The sequence below is a fragment of the Mus caroli genome, chromosome 2, assembly GCF_900094665.2.
Source record: "Mus caroli chromosome 2, CAROLI_EIJ_v1.1, whole genome shotgun sequence".
NCBI classification, from domain to species: domain Eukaryota; kingdom Metazoa; phylum Chordata; class Mammalia; order Rodentia; family Muridae; genus Mus; species Mus caroli.
Window position 1 is genome coordinate 105,763,342 of NC_034571.1, and position 22,449 is coordinate 105,785,790.

Here is a 22,449-nt window from a genome sequence, read left to right on the forward strand (position 1 = left end):
AGAGAGAGAGAGAGAGAGAGAGAGAGAGAGAGAGAGAGAGAGAGAGAGAGATATTGATTTGAAACCATTCTCCATATATTGCCCTCAGAAGTCATGCAGTCTAGGTCAGTTAGTAGATAAAATACACCCTGCACCAGTGCAAGGACTGAGCAGCATCTGGTCCCTACCACCCACATAAAAGCAACATGGGAATATTGGCCCATCTGTGGTTCCATTCTTCAGGGGCAGAGACATGGGATTCCCAGAACAACAGATAGCAGAGTAAGTCACTTTCTGTACTTGCGCCCCAGCGTCAGTCCCTGGCTGAGCACAGTGTTACCTGCGACTTCTCAGTACCCAGTACATTGACCATCACTTCCATCACAGTCTCATGCATGCCGAGGACTCTCATCAGGTTGGGGTGCTGGTAAAACACCTTGTTGTTCATTATGTCCCTAAGGAAACAAGCAGAGGAAGGGCTCAGCGCTGGCTGCTTTTCTGCTATGAAAATTCAGGAATGAGACACTGTGTAGATGAAGTAACACTTGAAGTGATAGGCTGAAAAAATACGAAGGTACTAGGTCGTGGAATACATATGAAATTGTTGTTGTTTAGCTGACCCAAAAAGGGAGCACAAAATCTTTCTAAGTGTTTGCTCTTTCCCTCTAAAGTGTTTATTTTTTTTAATAATATTTAAACAATTCTCCCTTATCCTCTTTTTTTTTTTTGCTTATAATCGATTCTAAGACCACCCCAATCGCTGGATTTCTCTTTTTCTGTGTCCCCAAGGAACTTCCTGTCTCCCCTTAGAGCTGTGTCTCTTTATACTCCGTTTCTCAATGATAGACCTGTATACCATTCTTAAGGGCATTGTGTATTAGATACCATGAAGTTTGTGGATACCAGACTTCAAAAGTCAATGGCATGAACATGAATCAGCCACCGCACCTTTGGCTACTTAACACAAACTCACATAATGAAGCTTAGGCAAGTAAAAGCCTAGAGATGAAGCACCTGCCTGGACCTAGGCTGGAGGGGGAGAGGCCATTCCTGCAGCCCATTTCCCTACTATTTCTATTCCCTCTTGAATTCTATTAGAATTTTCCTTTCTTGCAAATCAATTTAAGGAATGTATGCACACATCCTTTCTCTCCTGAGAGTCATCCAAGCCACTTTCTTGGTCCTTAGTGATGCTTCTATAGTTTGCCAGCTCAAAGGATGGTGAGAGAAGTGTTGCTTTTGATTTTAATCATGTAACATTGTGGGTTGGCCAGGCAACTTTTCTGGCACGTTTTGTTTTGTTTTGTTTTGTTTTGTTTTGTTTTGTTTTGTTTTGTTTTCCCTGTACGCTCTACAATGAAAAGAAATCCTGGCACCTAAGTGACCATGAATTGTTGACATGGTTTGTGAGGTAGATCCATGGGTAATTGCTGTAAGTTAAGGCATTTCACAGAACTAACAAAATCACTCTATAGTTTAGAATTAGGAAAAAGGGGGCCAGCTGGGACTATCTCAGAAGTCTCAGAGGCCTGCCAAAGGCTCCAAAGCTCAAATTGTTTCTCTCTCAGGTTAAATACATTGCCTTTTCCTTCAGATTTGTTTTCATGACCCAACTTAGGCTATTTTCATTAAGTCACCATGAATTCTCTTCATTTCTTTTGGCAGTGTTCGTTCACTTTGAACAACAGACAGTCTGGTATTTCATGTTATAGAGGCAGTTCATGTGACAAGATGTACCACCACAAGGAAGAAGAGAGAATTCTCTCTGGAGAACTGCACTTGCTGAGAGAGCCTACCCTAGCCCGTTGATCATGAGGAGCTCCTCTTCTCTGCCCATCCTGACACTAAGCAGGGACCGAATCTGGCCCAGGGCAGCCAGCAGGTTGATAGTGTCATTCACAGAGGCCTGGCTGATGGTGTAGGTCTTCCGCAGAGCCTGTAGCAACTCCCCAATGCTGTCATACTGTCTCCGAAGGAGGTTGAACATCATCCTCACCAGTTCCGCATCCTGGATTTGGTTCTCCTGGGCCCAGCGGATCATTGTCTGTGAAACTAGTTCCTTCAGTGTGGCTGGAAGGAGAATAGGAGAGACCACTAACCATCGATGCCTAATGCAGAGAAAGGTAGGATGTGCAGATATCTTTTTTAACTAACAGATGTATCAACAGCTGGTTCAGGTTAAATTTTCTCTTATTGAAGGTTGTATGGTTGTAAGGTTTGCATGGCATATTCAAAACTAGATTATATTACCTAGACATAAACATGCCACCTATACCACAGTAAAAATATCACAATTATATAGTAAAAATGATGTCATTTGATTAATGTTTAGATTCATACTAAAAATCAAATAATGAACAAGACTTAGTCCTTGCCATCAGGAAGCTCCAAGCCAGTTCTTTACATTTTTATTTTGTGATAAAATTTAATTGTTATTGTATAATACAATGCAATAAATGCTACAGTGGAGGTATTTCAAGTGCCAGAAGACAGAGTGCAGAGTGACTATTCTGGGTGGGTGAAGATGTGAAAGCAAAACATTGTCCTGCTTCGTTAGAGTAAAGCAAATGACATACTGATACTTATTGTCATAGCTACTGTCTCTAAGTATATTAGAAGCATCCTTTAGCAGAGATTAACTAGAGCTAACAAGTCAAGAATAAAAGATAATTTACATGCTGTGGATATAACATATATTTGGGGAAGAGTGGAACTGGGCTGAGAGGACATTCTCAGGTTTGAGAATGGCTGGACAGCTGACCACCATACACAGAAATGGCTTCTTTGTACTGAATCTTGCAGGAATCAGTTGGTGCTGTAGCATGAAATTAACTTCATAGTCATGGAGGGCAAACCCACTAGGACATTGAATTCAGAATTTACTGGGGTTCATACCCAGTTCCACAAGCACAGGGCATATTGGCTAAAGTGAGACCAGCTAAGGGCCTTGCAGTGGACAGACCACATGGCCTAGATGAATACTGATTTGCTTTGTTTTGGAAATATATTAAGAAGCAAAAGGCTTATCTGAGAAATGAAAGGAGAGCATGCTGGAACAGCTGGTTAGGGGATTCTCACCCCTTCCATCACATGTGCAGTTCCAGAAGGTTCCACAACATGGGGGAGAGAAACACTGCTTGAAAATCATGTTTAAATCTCACACTACCACCACAGTCCTGGCAGGTGTGGATGGTACCAGATCCTTCATTCAGGCCAGATGATAAAACTCGAGCTAAGGGGACAAGGAAGATTATTGAATCTACCAGAGAAAGGATTAGAGGTGCACTCAGATGGATGCTTTCTGGAGTCTATGTGATTTTCGATAGTTAACTTTTCTACTCCACATCACTATACCTAGCAGATGTCTGCTCCACATACACTCTTGGCTCTACCATATGCTATAAAAATAGAACTTAGTCACCAAAGCTCTAAACGATCTAGATGTAAAGGATTAATTTAGCTTAGTGCTGTGCCTATCAGCCCTGTGAGTGTTTCGGGTTCAGGCAGGAGACATACACTGAAACAACTCAAAGGAAAAAAAAAAGATAACACAGGCTAGAAAGAAGAACAGTTAAAAGATCTTGTTGCCCCTACACCTAAGAATCAGGGAACACCACAGATGAGGCAGTGGAAAGATTGTAGGAGCCAGAAATTCAGGATGCCTGTTGCTAAATAGTGTCTCCTAGGCACAGTTGGGAAAATACAACCATGAAATCTCAACAACACGGTTGCCTGTACCAGACCAGCATAATCACAGCACCAGGCGGTATGCCACTGTGGACCAAGGAAAATCCACATTGTCCCACCTTTAGATGAAAAGCTTTATGTAGTTAATGCTTGCAGAGAGAAACCCCAAGTGGTCATGTACATGAACACATAACCATCAATAAATGGACTTAGTAGTGTGTGTGTGTGTGTGTAAAATAATAATAATAATTAGAGACAAGGAATTTTGGAGAGAGGGCTAGGAAGAGTTTGAGGATGGAGAGAGTGAGTGATGTAGATAAGTATTCATGAATAAAGTTATCAAAAACTTAGAAAGGTCTTGTTTAGTAGGGACTTATGACTAATACCTATTAATATCTGCACCTTCTGTGGGGGACAAGTTGTTAGTGGCCTGCCTTGAGATTTTCTCAACAAACTATTTCCCTGTTGAATCATTGGCAACAGAGGTCCCACAGGACTCTCCTCCCCCAACATCACAGACTATTACCAAGGCTGTTATTTATTCTCCATAATCCAATGGATAGACCCCATTGCTGAAGACACAACATATTTATGTCATCAAAATTGGAGAAATCAAGTTGGACCGTAAGGAGAACTTTTTCTCCTCCTGACTAGCATTCATGGCAGTGGAAGGTACTTTGCACATTATCAGAGGAGAAAAGTAACCATTAATATCACTTAGCTATAAACCCTAAGACTTGTCTGGGGCAATAGTGCAACAAATGTCATATGAGCAGTCAGCCATTTTTTAAGTGGACTTAAGGTACCCTCCATGGGATGAAACTCATACCTGACACGGCTGAAGTGTCCAAGAACCCGAGACTAGACAGGTCACAGGCCTAGGGGAAAACCTATACTCCCATCCCGCTAAAGAAACATAGCAATGAAATGACTCCTAACAACATTTTGCTATACCCATATGTCAGTGCCTTGCTCAACCCTCATCAGAGACCTTCTTACAACAGCTGGTAATTAACATTGAGATCTACAACTGAAAATGAGTGGCATGTGAGGAACTTTGAAAAACTCAGCTTTAAATGGAATGTTTTAGTTTGTTTTGTTTCTATCACCCCCCCCCCCCAAGCTTAGGAATCTATGTGGAAGAGGAGGCAGAAAGGTTTTAAGAGCCAGAGATGATAAGTGACTCAATGAAAACAGCATTGTTCAGCCACGACAGGGCTGATGCACATAACAACACTCATAAGACCACACAGGTTCAAACCAGACAAAACCCCAGCACTGCGAAGGGGAAATAGACACAAAGTCCTTTCCATAACAAGAAATTTTTTACAATTAATACCTGCTGGGAAAGGGAAAACTAGTTTTCTCCAATGGGGTGTCACTGGAAATATCAACCACATTCCAGGGCAGGCCCCATTCTCAGAGTAGTTGGTCAATACAAAATGGACTTCATCCTTTTTGTGTGTGTGTTTTTTGTTATTTTTTTTTTTTTGAGTCCTGTTTACGTGTCCAGTCTGTTAGTCTATGTCTTTTTATTAGAGAACTGAGTGCATTGATGTTAAGAGATATTAAGGAATAGTGATTGTTGCTTCCTGTTATTTTTGAGGTTATTTTTATGTTTGTGTGGTTATCTTCTTTTGGGTTTGTTAAAAGAAGATTACTTTCTTCCTTTTTCGAGGGTGTAGTTTTCCACCTTGTGTTGGCATTTTTCATCAATCATCCTTTGTAGGGCTGGATTTGTGGAAAGATATTGTGTAAATTTGTGTTTGTCATGGAATACTTTGGTTTCTCCATCTATGGTAATTGATAGTTTTGCTGGGTATAGTACCCTGGGCTGGCATTTGTGTTCTCTTAGGGTCTATGTGAGATTTGCCCAGGATCTTCTAGCTTTCATATTCTCTAGTCAGAAGTCTGGTGTAATTCTGATAGGTCTGCCTTTATGTTACTTGACTTTTTTACCTTACTACTTTTAACATTCTTTCTTTGTTTTGTGCCTTTGGTATTCTGATTTTTATGTAATGGGAGGAATTGCTTTTCTTGTCCAATCTATTTGGAGTTCTTCAGGCTTCTTGTGTTTTTTGTTATTGTTGTGGTGCTTTGTTTTTTCTTTGCCTTACTGATTTTCTTTTCTTTCTTTCAGTTGTTTATCTGTTTTGGGTTTCATTTTTTGCCTTTTGTTGTTTTCTTTTTGCTTGAGAGATAGAAAGACCATGAGGTTGGGAAGGAAGGGAGATGAGGAGGATCTAGAAGGAGTTATGGGAGAGGAAAGAATATCATGAAATATAATTTTTGTATCATTTTTTTAGAAATTAAAATAAAAAGGAAGTGTTTTCCCAGGTGCAGCAGTTCCTATTTCTTCTAGTTAAGATAGTAAGAACAAAGGAATATACAAGAATACAGAAACTCTTGTATGTGATACATGTTTTATAGTCCTGTAAATATTACTGCCTTTAAAGCACACATTATGACATAAATGAACTTAGTTCTCACTAGAAGTGGCTAGATCCTCCATTGAAATAACACATAGCATCAAAGTCCTTGGCATACAGGAGAAGCAATGAGCAAGAAGAGTCACTCATCAGCTCAAGGTTACTTCTGCAATAGGAAGGTTGTAGAATCATGAAACCAAATAAATAGTAGAATTCCCTCATCCTGGCTTTATGTCTTTGGTTGTTGGTCAGTGAGTCCAAGAGACTCCCTAAACTACATAGGTTAGTGCAGTTGCCCTTGGTTACCTCTCAGAACTTGAAGACAGATCCTATTGGACATGAAACTTGGGAGAATGAAGCTCGAGCTGACCTGGAAGCCTTTTCCCTGTCGACCAGTTCTTATAGTACTAGAAAGTGCTATGCAAGCTCTCAAGGGATAAAAGCAATCAACTGTCTTGCTCAGCTGTCAAGCCTGTGATGCACAACAATGGCCAGCATGACAAGATGTTCCACAGGGTGCAATAATGGCACTTATATTTTAGGGTTAGCCAACGACTATGTAATTGGACTTAAGACCCACTCAAAAGAAGGTAATTCATAGTTGGTAGAATAAACAAGGCCAATTATTCATGCTAGTGAGGTCATGGACCCTAGAGGAACCCCAGTACATGAACCCTAGAGAAACTGCCCCTTTCCTAAACAGTATAATTTGCAAATACATTCTAAATACTTACCTTTATTTTTATTGGTAAATGTTGCTCTTATCCTTCATTAAAAGAAGATGGGAACTTGTAGCATAGAGACTTTTATAGAAGTCTACCACTGGTCAAAATACATAGAACACTGACTGTGGAGTGCCCAGGCCTAATACACCTACCAAACAAACTCTATACCTAAATCTCAGAAAACAGTACAGAAGAGGGAGCAGAAAGATTGTAAGAGCCAAAGGACAAAGATACTTGCTGTAAATAGTATCATTCTGATATGACAGGAAAGTTGCACTTCTCAATAATGTGGTTGCCTAAACAAGACCTGAATGCTAACAATACCAGCTGACATGCCAACATGGATAGGGGCAGGCTCATGGAGCTCTACCACTAGATGAAGTACTACAGATAATTAATGGTTATGAAGAGAGAGAGAGAGAGAGAGAGAGAGAGAGAGAGTGAGTCAGTTTCCTCTAGGGACAAGCCCCCTGATATAATCTCCAGTCCCAAGTAGTCAGCCCTAAACATATTATATACAAGAAACACTAAATGGACTCAGGAAGTTATAGTCACGTATACATATGTATGTATGTATGTATAAGAAAATAATAATAATAATAATGATAGGGCCATGAATCTGAGAGGGAGGGAGGGGCACAGGAGGAATTAGAGCTAGGAAAGAGAGAGGTAGAAAGAGTGTAAAATAATACATGCAAAATTCTCAAAAAAATTACCAAATTTATAGATGAAGAAATTTATATTTCTATAATGTGTTAGGTCCTCTGTATATCTTTATATATGAAACTTAAAATAATCAGTACAAAATTATACTAGAATATACTTAACAAACATTAACAATTAATACCATAACTAATGGTAGTTGTGAAAGTTTAATCTTCAGATTAGGGGACTCAGAATTCTTTAGGCACTTGGGAAGGACATAATGATTCAAAGATATTATTTGATGTTTAGTTGTATTGATATTGGCACTGATGGTAGAGAAAAAAATGATACATAAAAATTGCTGGGACCTTAGAACACAAAGTCAGCAAGACTTATTGTCACTTTCCTGGGAAAACAGCCAATTTTACATTAGAATGTCTTGAATGAAGAATAATCTTATCAATAAAACTCTCAAGATAATATCATTTAACCCTATAAACAAAATGGCGAGAAGCACAAAGGTGCACGTCAGCACTAAGTGTTTTTTTCTTGAGGAAAAACATTTGTGTGTAATTGAGTTGCCAGCTAAGGTAGCCTCTCTCTGATGGAATGCCATTTTAAATAAGAAGAGAAACAACCTGTGACTAATTGGTCTTGGATAACTAATATTTTTTCCACAAATAAATAAATAAATAAATTTTTCCAATGTAAATGATAGTATTTACTGCCAATAAAGAAATTTGAATTTCAAGTGAAAACCTGAATTCTGGCAAACGTTTATCTGCCACTGTGAGCTTTGACAGCTTCTCAATACTTAAAGATCCCCTGATTAAATCATTCATATTAGCAAATGTGATTTGAAAATATTTATAATGAACTGTGTCAACAGCTGGTAACTCTGCATTATTAAAGAAAATAATGATTTCCACAGAACAATGCAGCTACAAAAATTTTGTACTAGTGACAACCAACAAGCAAGCTATTCCAGTGGACTTCTTTTTCAGTTTAGAATTTTGTATGGTGTGTTTTGATTTTATTTACCCTTTCTTCTAGTTCTTCCTAGATCCATCTCCTATCCTTCCTTACCTACTTTGTATGCTCTCTCTTTAAAAAAGCCCATTAAGTCCAATTTAGGCTGCCAATATAGTCTTGTATGTGTGGGCTTCCACTGGATGGTGATCAGCTATCAGGGGCTATCCTCTTCAAGAAAATTGACTCCTTCTTTGGAAGCTGTCAATTATGTATTAAAGTATAAAGCTAATTTGTTTAAATCTGCATATACCAACTAAATTTTGAAAATTATTCATTTATTAGGAAAGACTCCACAACTGCACCAATAAGCTATAGAATTATTAGTCCTCTCCCAAGTACACTTTCATTTTAGGCTATTTCCCCCATTTTTTGTCAAATGCAAGAATTCCGTTATCTTTCAAATAATACATTTAAAAAAGATAAAAGCATATAGTTCTTTTCCAAAGAAAAATTGGGAAATATATTAATAAGTGTGTAGCTATACATTTTAATTATTTTTAGATGAACTAGCATTTAAAATACTGCATTTTTAATTTCTAAGTAAGTAAATACTGATATATAAATAGCCTAGATTAGAACTCTAATATTTGTGAATTTGAAAAATCTCCAAGACCAAAAAACTTTGACCCTCATTGCTGGATGGACCACATCTCTCACAAAGCAAAAGCTGTCATCCCTTGACAACAAAGCTATTTCTCCAGCTTGGGTAACCCCACTCCATCAGGTTGTGTGATTTTGATTAGTGAACCAAGACTTCCATCTAGAAAGCTACAGTTTAAGGATATTTCTTTGCTTGGATTAAAAGTGAGTTCATGAGAGCAAGACTCCTCATATTGAGAAATAGAGTAAGGATTAAAGAATCATTATTTTGAGAATTGAATCCTGGAGGTTAAGGGCTCTGACCATTATTCACAGGGCACTAAAGTGCTCTCTGTTAGCTTGAAGGGCTCTGAAAGTTTCCTCCTTAATTTGAGCTAAATTTGGGCTTAAGACCAGTCATCTTCAGAGAAGGGAGGTGTTGAGTCTGTGTTATTCAGTGGTTATATGGCCTTCTCTGGTTAGTTCTGTAGCACTGGAAGTTCATTGTAGCATCAGTGAGCTTTCAGGAACCAGGATTTATGTCACGGACATCTTTCTGCCTGTCATTGACTGAAAACCAAGTAACATCCTGTAGTGTCACCTCTAAATTAGCTTCTGAATCAAATGCTATTTTATGGGGATTTTTCTAGGTGCCCAAGACCGACCTTGTTAGGTGCCTCTGTAAAATCATTTCAGAACACCATTATTGCCCATAGGTCCCTAGGTGGGGAAACTAAAAAATGTATGTAAGTTATTTGGTCATGTCAAATTGGCTTCTAAATATTTGTATTAATACCCATAAACTGGGCTACTCTGCCTGGGTCAGAGAAGCCTCCTTTTGCAGTGGGCAGAAGCTAATACAGAAATGAATAGCTGTTCAAAGTGATAAAGAATGAAGAGTGAAGAAGAGACTAAGTGCTCAGCCCTAAATGGGATATTTGTATTAACTATCCTGCCCTCTACTGTGGTTCAGGAAATGAAATGGAAGAGAGGGTATAAAGAATGAAGGAACTAGAGGATGAGAAGGGTGTAAGAATGCTGTCTTCCAGACACACCCTGGCTATCAACTTCATGCATTCGCACAGCTGTGGTTATTTTCACTAGATTAAACCACCAAGCCCCAGTTCTTGTATAAATAGGAGAGATGTGCTTCTGGCCTCATCCTTTAATGAGGACCCATTGCCAATTGATTGCTGCTAGAGGAGGGAGAAGCATTCTTTTTCTAGCGGTAATTCTCCTGTGCTCCAGTGGGTGGCCCCATGTCCATGCATATACAGACAGTGCTAACTGGACTTATCAAAATCAATAACACAAACAACAAACACACCTTAAAAGAAATTAAAAAAGAGGAGGGGCGACAGAGAGATGTCTCAATGGTTTAGAGCACTTGCTGCTCTTGTACAGCACCTGGCTGCAGGTCCTATCACCCATGTTGGGTGACTCAGAACCACCTGTAATTCAGCTTTAGGGGTACCTGATATCGCTGGCTTCTGTGAACAGTGTTACTCAGGTGCATATGCCCACCCAAAGACACACACGTACACAAAATACAATAGATCTTTAGAAAAAAGATAGGAAGCAAGTAGGGGGCATGCTGGGGAGATATGTGGGGAGAGTTGGGAGAGGGAGGCAGGGTGGATATGATTATATTTCATTGTATGTGTGCATGAAATTGTCAAGAATTAAAAAAATAATACATAAAATAAAATAAAAATGAGGGTGGTTCAGACTTCAGATTTCTATCCACTTCAGCAGGAGCTGTCAAGTGCCCCCAGGGGTTCAGCTCATGGGACTTTTAGAAAGTGATACTCTTTATGCCAAAAAGAAAGGAATGAAGAAGCAAAGGAAGATATATATCACTAAGAGACCTGTGTTACATGATGAGCAAAATAAACCAAACTGCCAAGAAAAAAAAAATGGAACGAAGTGAATTGTGCACTATGATTTCCCTGATGAGATTATTATTATTAACACGCTAATGCATTTCATTTTTGCAATTAGTGTAATTACACATAGGCAACTTACTCAGATACATGACTGACACATCACATTTAAAATGATTATTCAAGCTATCTCAGAATGGCCGCACAGGCACCGTGTTTCTTAGAAAGACTTAACGCTCCAGGGAACATGGGAGAGGACAATAGTTTCTTCACTCCCTGGCTTTTGCACTAGTCCTATGTTCTGCAAAAGAAACAGAATGTCTTCCCATCGGAGCTTGATTTAGGACGCCCACTTGGGAGTGTCTGATTCAGTTGTTTCCTGTGCACCACCAGTCATTTTAGAACTTGCTTCTTTGATTTCAGAACTCTAAGCTGTCCACATGTGACCCTTACAGGAAAAATCACCAATCATCTACCATTGTCACAAGACCTCTCCTTTAACTACCACAAATAAAAAAGGGTCATTTGCTCTCATGGTGCAGGTTTCCATCTTAAAACTGCAGGGGTCTAGAACTTTCAAATACTTTTCTGAATATATTTCTTCTTTTCTCTCCAAATTTAGATCACAAGGCAAATGGTCATCTCTCGATGAACTACATGCTTCTTATCAAAGGGAATGTGATGGCCCCTGGCAAAGCAAATCCCACACCTGTACTGTTAAATTTCTGAGAATAGTCTTAAATCTGGGGCAGCTTGGAAGAAACAAATTCCAATTACACTGAGGAGATAGAATAAACGAAACTACACTGTACTAAGGTTAATAATGTACTGAGGTTTATAATGTTCACTGTACAATGGAACAGAAAATTCTGTGGATTTAAACAGTGTGTACCTATTTAAAATCCCAGGTGATTGAAAGTCAGCCTGTGGTGTGCTGTAGATGGCCAGAAGCTTGAACAGGTGTGGATAGTTCCCAAGGGAAGGCTACCTGTTTGTATTCTAAGAGGGCAAAGAAGGAGGATGGATCTCATTGGCTGGGGAAATGGAGAGGAATTCAGTGGAGCTGGAGAAGGGGAAACTATAATCAAAATATATTGTAGTAAAAAACTATTTTCAATTAAAAAAAAAGCATATATAGGAGACGATGATTTACTATACCAGCACTTGCCAACAGCCTCTGATAGGCCCCCAGCTTAAGAGGCTGTCATGGCGATGGTGGTAGTAATTGTATTTTTGATCTCTGCTTTCTGTTTTCCTATTATTCTTAGATTGAACAATGGGCCCCCATCCACTAAAAGATCTCCATATCCCAGTCTGCAGAAGTTGTGTTACCTCACCAGGCAAAAGGGACTCTGTAGATAACACTAACTGAGAGATTCTGAGTCAGAGGGATTACTGTGGACGACCTGGGGGCTTATTTCATCCCAAGAGTCTTTGAGAGAAGAGGTGAGAGAGTCAGCAAAGAATGACTGGGGTCTTAGTAGGGATGTTCTCTACCCAAAGAAGGCAGTGGTCCTCTAGAAGATCAAAGGACAAGAACGGGCCCTCTAGGAGTGCAATCAGGCTCAGTCACTTCAGTTTGATAACCTCTGAAACTGTAAGGTTGTAAGTTTGTGCTGTTTGGGGTGTTGGTAGGGTTATGGTTACTTGCTACAGAAGTGATTAGGAAGCTTGTATACTGTGATTCTAGGTCTTGAGTAGAGAATTTTTAAAACTTGTTGAGGCTAAGACTCTATCAGGTTGTTCACAAAGCTGAGGTCTTTATCCAACTGGCCCAGAGCTTCAGGCTCAGCCAGACTTAACATTAAGCACAAAGAACAGCTGTGGACTGATGGACAGCACGTAGAGATCATACAAAGTGCTTGCTATCTTTTTCATGAAGCCAGGTTTGCCTCTACCTCTGAAAATCAAATGCTATTACAACCTACATCCTACTGAGCCCCTCCACTGAGAAAGGGGTGATGCTGCAGGCGATAGACAGCATATACACCACCATGTAGAACTCACCTGGCTCTTCTGTCTTAAGAGTATTTAAGACCCTGCTTGGGTAGGGGCCCTCTCTACTCTGTGGTTAATATTTCTCAAGGATCCAACTTTATTTCAAACATAGGTCCTATCAACTTGAGTCACTCAGAAACTATTTTTTAGATCAAGTTGTCTGGTGCATCATGGATTGGCTTTTGACCAACCTTTCTAGTCAATCAAAGGTGGTCACAGAGCCTGTAGAACAGCAGGAGAAGCTGTCTTGCTCATCATCCTTTTGACACAGTAAGGAATGTATTTGAAGCCCCTTAAGACTGTAGCTGGCATCCTACTGCTCATCTAAAAACAAAGTTGGAACAAGTGGACTGTGGAAAGTGGGCACAGCTACTGGCTCAATCCATCCCAGCAGATGGCTCCATCTCTAACTCTACAGTTATGTCCATCAGCGTGGCCCCTCTCTGCCTCCTCTCCCATAGCTGGGTTTTCTGTTTCTCGTTTGCTAAAAGCACTGACCTGATAAATGTGGAAAGTTCATATGGCCTATGCTTTTTACACTCAATGCAGAAGCTTAGGTGAATGAGGAGTTCTAGCCTCAGAGTATTAAAGTCAGCACTATTTTATCAAACCCTTCTTCGTTACTTTTCTTTTACATATAAAGAAAACAAACACAGAGAGGCTAAGGACTTACCTAACATCACAGTTATTAAACGGTGATGCCCCAGGCTGTTAGAAACTATTCCTTGTACTTTATCATCTCGAGTTATTTACCTTCATAACCCTCCGAAAAATAGATATTTTATTAGTAACTTAAACTTACATTATGCCTACTGTCTAGACACTCTCTTAATAAGTCATGAAATAGATTCAGATGTAAAATCCTGAAACCCATAAAGCTTTAGTTCTTTTTCCTGACATTCTTGGTCAGATTACTTTCTTAGAATCTCATTTTCTTTACCAATAAAATAAAATCACCCTATAAAATTCCTCTTGGAGTAAAGTTGTAAAATCCCTGGGCAGGGCCAGCTGTGTGTCCTCAGACAAGTCAACCACCTCTCTGTGTCTCTGTCTGCATCTGAAAGTATATGCCTATGAGACATGCTGTGTTCTTGAAAGAGTGGTAATAATTTATTCAAGCGGCAAATGAAAGCCTGTAGCTTCACTGGGCTAAATGGGTAAGCAGCAAGATTTTACTACCACTTTTAGTGTTCAATTTCAATGTTATTCAGCTTGCTTTTCCTACGAGTAAAACCTAAGATTGAAGAAATAAAACAAAATCTCAAAATTCCAGCAGTTCCTGATGCCAGTAAGTGGCCATCATCAAAGTCAGTGCACACCATTAATCACCTAGATGGGGGAGTTGAGCTCTGGGAACCACATGGCCTTTGTTGTGATGGTTGTCCTGATTGCTTGTTGAGAGGAAACTGTCTGTCAGAGGTCACATGACATGGTCACACATTCTCCATTCAGCTACCAAGGTTTACAGGGGAAGGGATTCCTATCCTATGTGTTCTCTATCTTGGAGCTTCTTCAGGTCAAACATACCAAATGACCAAGTATCTATTGCTTAGCAATGCAGAAAGCCAGGGGAAAGTTAAATCCATGGACATCAAGGTCTCAACTTTAGGCAAGTTAATCAGGTCAATTTCTCTGTGCTTCTCCAATGTTTCTCTGGCCCAACATCTATAGTTGGGACCCATTTACCTTATTTAACAAGACCACAGGCTGGGAATGACACTTCCAGGTGGTCTGAAAGGAAAGCAAAAGCCTGTAAGACTCTGGCACATTGTTCTTGGGTAACTACTGTGTCTAATGTGTGTTCCTGGATCCCAAAGAACATCCCAAAGAACATCCCAAAGAACAGCAGCTGAGGTTGGCTGAGGGCTCTCAGCATCAGCACATGCCCCAGCTCTCCACGTGCTTTTGGGATGTACATACTTGTTTTTATCTGTTCTGGCTTCCCTAGCCTAGGAATAGGGCAAGACTTTCAGCTCCTTGCCAGTTATCACCGTTCTTGTTGCAATCATTATAGCCACATGTTAGCTAGCATTTCCCGCGTGTCCAGCAATGTGTTAAGTCCTACACTCGAATTAACAGTCAATCCTTATAACCATCACCTAAGAACAGAAAGGACAGATGTCGCAGGGACCACATTTCCCTACCATCGCGGCCCTTACAGCTTAATCCTCCCCTTACATTTTGTTTAAGTAAAGAACATTTCAATTTCTTAAACAGAAGTGGGTTCTTGTAAATAGTATGTCTGCTAAGGCACCCAAGGGAGTGAGAGATAAGCATGGAATGTGGAGGGTTTTGACTGTTTATGACAGACTATGGACTCCACAATTGAGTCACACTAGACTTTCAGGGCAGATTGTGCACAGTCTTCTGGCTGCTGTTCCTTTCTGCTAAATCTGTCTCTATATTTCCCTTCCTCTGTTTTATAGTGCATCTATGTGTGCTTGTGTACACACATGAGTTTGGGTGTGGAGGTACACGTGTATGCACAGGAGTGTGTGCATATGTGTAATCATGTCGGTGGAGGCCCTACGTCAACCCCAGGTATTGTTTACCTTGTTTCTTGAGACAGGGTCTTTCACTGGCCGATAGCTAATCTAGTAGGCTAGGATGTCTGGACAGGTAACCCTGGAGATCAGTCTATTTCTGCCTTACCAGGGATGGGATTATAAGCACACATCACCACACCAACATTTTCCCAAGGGTTCTAGGGATCAAGTTCAGGTCTTTGGCTTCCTATATGGCTTTCCTTTGTTTGTTTGTTTGTTTGTTTGCTTTTTGAAAATTTTATTGGATATTTTCTTTTTTTATTAAATATTTTCTTTATTTACATCCTTTTTCCTGGTTTCCCCTCTGAAAACCCCCTATTCCCTTACTCCTCCCCCTGCTCACCAACCCACCCACTCCTACTTCCTGACCCTGGCATTCCCCTACACTGGGGCATAGAGCCTTCACAGGACCCAGGGCCTCTCCTCCTATTGATGACTGACAAGGCCATTCTCTGCTACATATGCAGCTGGAGCTATAGGTCCCTCCATGTATACTCTTTGGTTGGTGGTTTAGTCCCTGGGAGCTCTGGGGGTACTGGTTGGTTCATATTGTTGTTCCTCCTATGGGGCTGCAAACCCCTTCAGCTCCTTGGGTCCTTTCTTTAGTTCCTCCATCGGGGACCCTGTACATGACTTTCTACCTTGCTCAGAGCCTCATACATATGGGTAGAAACAAGCATGCAAACCCCCACCCTTCTTTCCTCACCACCTGGATACTTTTTAGTGTCAGAAGCAGCAATACTCCACAAGTCACCAGTGAAACTGCACTCGCACGTTCTAGCCGCATTCTGCTCTATGACTCCCTGGGGTCTCATCCATCATAAGGAGATAATTAGCCTGTTGTTTTTGAGATCAGTCATCCAGACTCATAATCACTTTCTCAAACTGTACAGGCAATTGCATGACTGATGGTGATATGACAGAGAAAAGAGCACAGAAGGGACAGAGAGTGCTCACTGATCTGATTGGGGGAAGGGGAAGTGAATGAGAATGCTCCTCCCCCACCCAAGAGGCTCAGGTCTTTGAATGTTTGGTCCTTAGTTGGTGGAACTGTCTTGGGAAGGATTCAGAGTGGGCTTGTTGGAGGAAGTGTGTCACTGGGAGAGAGCTTTGAGGTTTCAAAAGCCCATGCCAGACCTGATTCTTTCTCCATGCAGATGGCTACTGCTCTGGTGCCATGATGGTAGTGGACTCACCTTGTGACCCTAAGCAGCCCCCAGTTAAATGTTTCCTTTTATAAGTTGCCTCGATCATGGTGTCTCATTACAGAAATGGAATAGTGACTAAGATGTGGAGAAACACCTGAGATGAAGATAAAGCTAAGCCAGCACTATGAATGGGCAATGAGAGCCTGGCATCCTTACTCAAGTCTAAATGCCTGATACAACAGGCATGATATAAACAGGAAGCAACAGCTCACTGAGCTTGGTTGCTCACTGGGAGAAAAAAGTCAAGAACGGTGACATATAAAATATCTAGGACAGTGCCAGGTACGAAGGACTCAACTCAGTATATGTAAGAGTTTCTTCTCCAGTTTTAAACATAGATTACCAAAATAGAGGGCCCACATTGCTTACCTGAGCCCCAGAGGATCTGGTGTGTATCTGTGGCTATAAGTCACAGAAAGGGAACAATACAGTCAGTTCTGACCCTGTATCTTTCTCAGAGCTGTGCTTCTCTGCTTCTCTTTTGCCACTCTGGTTCTAATAGTCCCTATTTCCTGACCAACACTTAGCTGGCCAACATCTTTAATCTTATCTGTAACCAGCATTCTCCTTCACATTCAACATCTTATTTGTATATTCCATATTTGTACATGGCCTCTTGCTATCATCTGAGGTATCATACTGTCTGCGTCTGCCACAGTCCTTATTCAAGTTATATCACCCAGAGCATTTCTGTCTCCTTGGCTCCAATGTCTCCCTGAGTGAAATCCTTGATTGAGAGGTTATTTTTCTCAAACATAATTTACTGGTGCCCCAAACAGCACCTGGAATATGGGAGGTAATCATCAAATATTTGAAATTCAACACTGTGTCAGATATGCTTTGCATATACTAAATAATCTAATCCTTATAATGACCAAGCAAGGTAAGTATTCACTCTCTTTTCAGTTTACAGGCAAGAAATACTGAGACACAGAGCCATCATGTATTTAACCTTACAGAAGCGAAGCAGAGCAAGAATGGAAGACTTGGTTGTTTAACTCTCCAGTCCTGTTCATCAGAACCATTTCATTACATTGAGCAAACTAATGATGTACAAGAAACATAAGGCTGGAGAGATGGCTCAGTGGCTAAGAGCATTGGCTGCTCTTCCCGAGAATCTGAGTTTAATTCCCAGCACCCACATAGCAGCTCCCAGACAGTTACAACTGTCTGTAACTCTAGTTCCAAAGAATCCAACACCCTCACATAGGCCAGCAAAATACCAATGCATACGAAATAAAAATCAATTTAAAAATGAAACTTTCACAATTGTGGGATGTAAAACCATGCCAGGAAGTTTGGTAAGGTAGAGCAGGCCAAGACATCTGAGGCTTAGGTGACTTCTAGCTCCCTGCCAGACTCCTGACTTGGAGTATGTGCCATGCTTCTCACATAAAAGAAATGTGTCCTGTGGTCATGTAGGCTCAGGCTAATGAGGTACCTAGAGGCCCAGGGCTTAGCCAATAAAAGTTCCTCTTCCCAGACATTCTTTCCTACAAAAGGTATTTAATCTCAGGCCTCCCCTGAGAAGTGGGGTACAGTTTTAGGCATCCACTTTCCACCATGACAATAAGCTGTTTAGAACCATGGACTCTCTCTTTTCATCAGGATCTTCCATGGGGAGCCATGAAGAAGGCCTTCATCTACAGAGCCAAAGCCTAATCTCCAGTAGAAGGTCTCTCTGCGCTCCTAGCTATAACTGCCACCAAGACTGCCAAGGACAATCATTCCCACTGGGACAAGTCGGAGCTCCTGGTGCCTTGGGGGCTTCCTGAGGCATGGAGTAAGCGCAGTCAAACTCCCCATGTTCTGCCTCCACATGTAGCTGTGCCCTGTGGTGGGGCAGATGCAGGCCTACAATCCTACATACAATCACTGCTTACAGAAGACATGGTACTTTTATATAAACAATACATATAGCGATATCAATGTCTTAGATCAATGCCACCACATAGAGTTTGGGTAAAATATTTGCCTTTAATTATAAAATAGGGATAAGAGTGTTTGCTTATGTGAGAAGCAATAGTATTTATAGAGGGGCTTATGGCACAGGGTAATGTGGGTACCACATATACACCAAATCCTTCATCTATGCAGTTACAGGGCCAAGCCTTATACAGCAAATGAGAACACTGTATTGGTGAACTGGGTTTTACTAGCAATCCTCTGAGGCACAGTGTTTATATCCTCACTGCATCTCATTCGGTTCCCCATAGACTCCAGCCCACCCTAACTTGTCATCCCTGGATTCAGCTTGAACTTTCCAGTCTTTTGTCATTCTTGTGCAGTGTTGTCAACACAATGCTTTTCTTTCCTATTTTATCTGCTTGTTCACATTCTTACAACACGTTTCCAACCCCTCCTCAGGACATAAATTGTAATTTTCTTTGAATTTTATTATTACAACCCAGCCTCATTACTGTAAGAGTACCTATCCAGATCTAAGTTCACTTTTATAGTCAAGGCCCCACTTTCTATGTTTGTGAGTCTTAAAGTGAATAATTTGCAATTATAGGTTAAAAAATTTAGGTCAATGGAATGAATATAGAAAAAAAAATCCTCACATTAAGACTCAGTAAGGAGAGGTAAATAGAAACCCCACATAGGGAGGGAAGTCACTCAAACTTCAGACATTACATGACATGCTGAGGCAAGAGGAAGAGGAGCCAGGTTAGAAGAAAGACTTCGCAGAGGAAGGATCACTCTCTTCATGTTGTGTGTGTCTCTGTGTCTGTCTGTCTGTCTGTTTCTTTTTTCCTCTCTTCTGTATGTGTGTGTGTGTGTGTGTGTGTGTGTGTGTACGTGTGTGTCCATCTGGCTTAAGGAACAGCTATTTGGAAAGAATTTAGAAATTTTAGAAAGGAAGTCTAATGATATTGCCTGAGCCATCATGAGATTTATTTCCTAAAATTTCTAAATTCTAAATCCACAGAGCCCCTTCTATTGGTGTGGTGATCTCATTTGGTATTCATTTGTACGAGAGCCCAGGCCTTACTCTGGTTGTAAAGAACACTTTTCTCTCCTCAGGAGTATTCATAAATAAACTGTAGCATTCAACTGGAGAGAATTTTGGTTTAGAGCTGTTATACTATTCAGTGACAAGGCAAATGCTTCCTCAAGGAGCAGCTTTGGGACTTGATGGATTTGTAGTCACCTCTAGGGACTCCTCTGGTCTGGGCTTTATCAGAGGAGTGGCAGAGGAAAGCAAGCATGTCCCGGGGAAAAGAATGCCAGCTCAGCGCTGTGAGAGGGAGGCAGTGTTTGTGCAAACAGCACAGGCTGAGAACAGAAGGCATCGTACCTCCTTCAGACAGACTCATTCCTAGTTCTTAACACTGCTCTTCATTGCTGTATTACAGTGGGTCAGCACAAGGTCTCTCAGGTCAGCAGGGGGCCCTGTCTCCTTTGCTTGCATTGCTTGAGAGACTATCCTTTGAGGCATTTTACAGAGAAGATGAGGAAAATCATCTCCCACGGAGAAGGCATAGGTACATCACATTTTATCTGTAAAATCCGATAGCTGATTTTCATTTTCTTAACTTTAGAATTCAAGAGAAACAGCTGCTTGATCTCTTCTGGAGAAATAACTCAGTTGCTACAGCTACACATTTATATTTAAAGAAATTCTGTTTTAACGGCAGCTTGCAGTCCAGTCTTAGCATGCAAGGGCTCTCTCTTACGAATGTGCTAGACAGAGACATAAAAATATGACCTGGTATGATGGGCTATTGCTAAATTATTTCATTATCATATAGCTCTTTGATAATAGGGATGGTTTTCATTGGTGCTATGGCTTGTAGTTAATTTCAGCAAATCTCTTTAACACAGAGCTACTTAGCAGCATTCAAATGAATGTCAGAACAGTATTGTTCTCTCTTTCCCGAGACCATTTGATCCACACCAACTGCTCATAAAGGCAAATTTCAGGGAGGGGTTACCACCACCTCACCTGGCAGCCTCTAGTCCAAATCTTTGGCATCACTGACTTTTAAGCACTAAAATTCTGCATGCTTTTGGGCTCTGACTTTCATTGCCAATGATGACTCAGAGCAGTTATTAATCTGCTCAGACATAGGAAACAGCATGGCACTGTAGGAAGAGAAGAAATTTAGACCTGAAGGGAAGTCATAGCTTCACTTGACTCAGTTATCTCAGTTGACCAGTGGCCAGGAAAATTTTCTGGATCCAAGAGGGAAAGAAATCATTGAACTGGTATCTCTTGATTCTTTTGACTCCTATTTCCCTCACTTGAATAACGAAGAAATGCAGATGCTAACAACATTAATAACATTAGTAACTAGTATATGTGGAGGTGTTTGGTAAATTCACTATAATCACCTAAATTCTTTTTATTTTGTCCAGATAAATCACATAAGTAATGACATAGGCAAGTTATCACTAATTAATATGATTTTAACCATTTTTACAATTGGCTATGGTAAAGGAATTTTAATTTAGCAACATGGCTGCTCTGGCAAGGGATTGCATTCAAAGACCTTCTAGGTCTATGTGAGCTGGCTGGAAGCAGCCATGTTTGAAATTAAAGGGCAGACAAAGTGTATGAATTCTATCCAAAAAGATAGAACATGATCTGTCTGCTGTGGTGCTGAGGTACAGTTGTGTAGGAAATAATCCCTGGTGTTTGAACCCCTCCACACAATGAGACTTTTCAGAGGCAGATGATGAATGATTTCATCTGACTGACTCGGTTCACTTAACATGACATGGTCACTTTGTGGGAACCCTATCCATAAGACACTGTCAAAAAAAAGCATCCACTTCCAGAATCAGTTCGCAGCAGGTTATATAGGAGATATGTGGGTTAGTACAAGCTATTAGTACTTATTTGGTGGAAACCACAGAGAGTCTCTAGTCACTTTTTTGTGGGGTGGGGGGCTCTACAATCCAGTCGGCTTGAGTTTATCAAAGCCAAAACATTTGCATGGTTATGGGATAGGACTGACCAGGACTGCCAGAGCCATGTTACTATATATTCTCTCAGAGGATTGAAAGCTTCCACTGATAAATTGGAATAATCTACTCCCCTCAGAGACATTCTAACAGAGATGGGCGTTTAATATAAGGGCAATAAGATGTGTGAACCCCCAAAGTGGTGTTTCCACCTATCATATCTTGACAGTCTGTTTCTCTAGTAGATCATCTGAAAGTGATTTCCAAGATAGATAGGTGTAGGGAATAAGAGAAAAAGTAATGACATTAAACCTGGGACATTTTTTGCTTCTTTAGACAAATGATAAATTTGCCAAATCTGTAGCAAGGAGCAGGCTGGTTTCATATATATTCAGACAACCTGCTTCTTGGAATGATAACTCAGAGATAGTCAAGCAAGATAGTGTTCTTCTTTCAACATGGGTCAGAAATGGTTGAAGTTACCTACTGTGTAAAGGAGAGAAGAGGGAATTGGGACAATACTTGACATCCTTAAAAAACAGGTCAAAGACTGCAGGCTGCTGAAATCTCGATTCCATAGTAAAGAAAAAAGAGTCCCATTCTTTGTTTTACAAGTCCTGCTTTACTATTGTTTAATTTATTTGGTTGCAGTAGTTTTCCTTGCTTGAGTAACTGACATCAGAAGTGAGAGACATTGGCAACACTTATAGGTTGAAAGAAAGATTAAGATCTATGCGGAATGTCTAAGTAGACAATCAGAGCAGACACCAAAACAGCTGATCTTTTCTCAGGAAAATTCCAAAAGTGAGTTCCTTAAATTACAGGAA

The 22,449-nt window shown here is 40.5% G+C and overlaps 1 protein-coding gene across 2 annotated transcripts in view; it reads right to left on the reverse strand.

Moving 5' to 3' along the window:
- Window positions 1–22,449, reverse strand: part of Ryr3 (ryanodine receptor 3) — a 542,105-nt gene that overhangs the window by 157,330 nt on the left and 362,326 nt on the right. For both annotated transcript variants that reach the window (XM_029469442.1, XM_021156945.2), the window contains 2 exons: window positions 1,776–2,049; window positions 320–434 (listed from right to left, as the gene is read on the reverse strand). In XM_029469442.1, coding sequence (XP_029325302.1) covers window positions 320–434; window positions 1,776–2,049 — 389 coding nt within the window. The remainder of the gene's footprint in view (window positions 1–319; window positions 435–1,775; window positions 2,050–22,449) is intronic.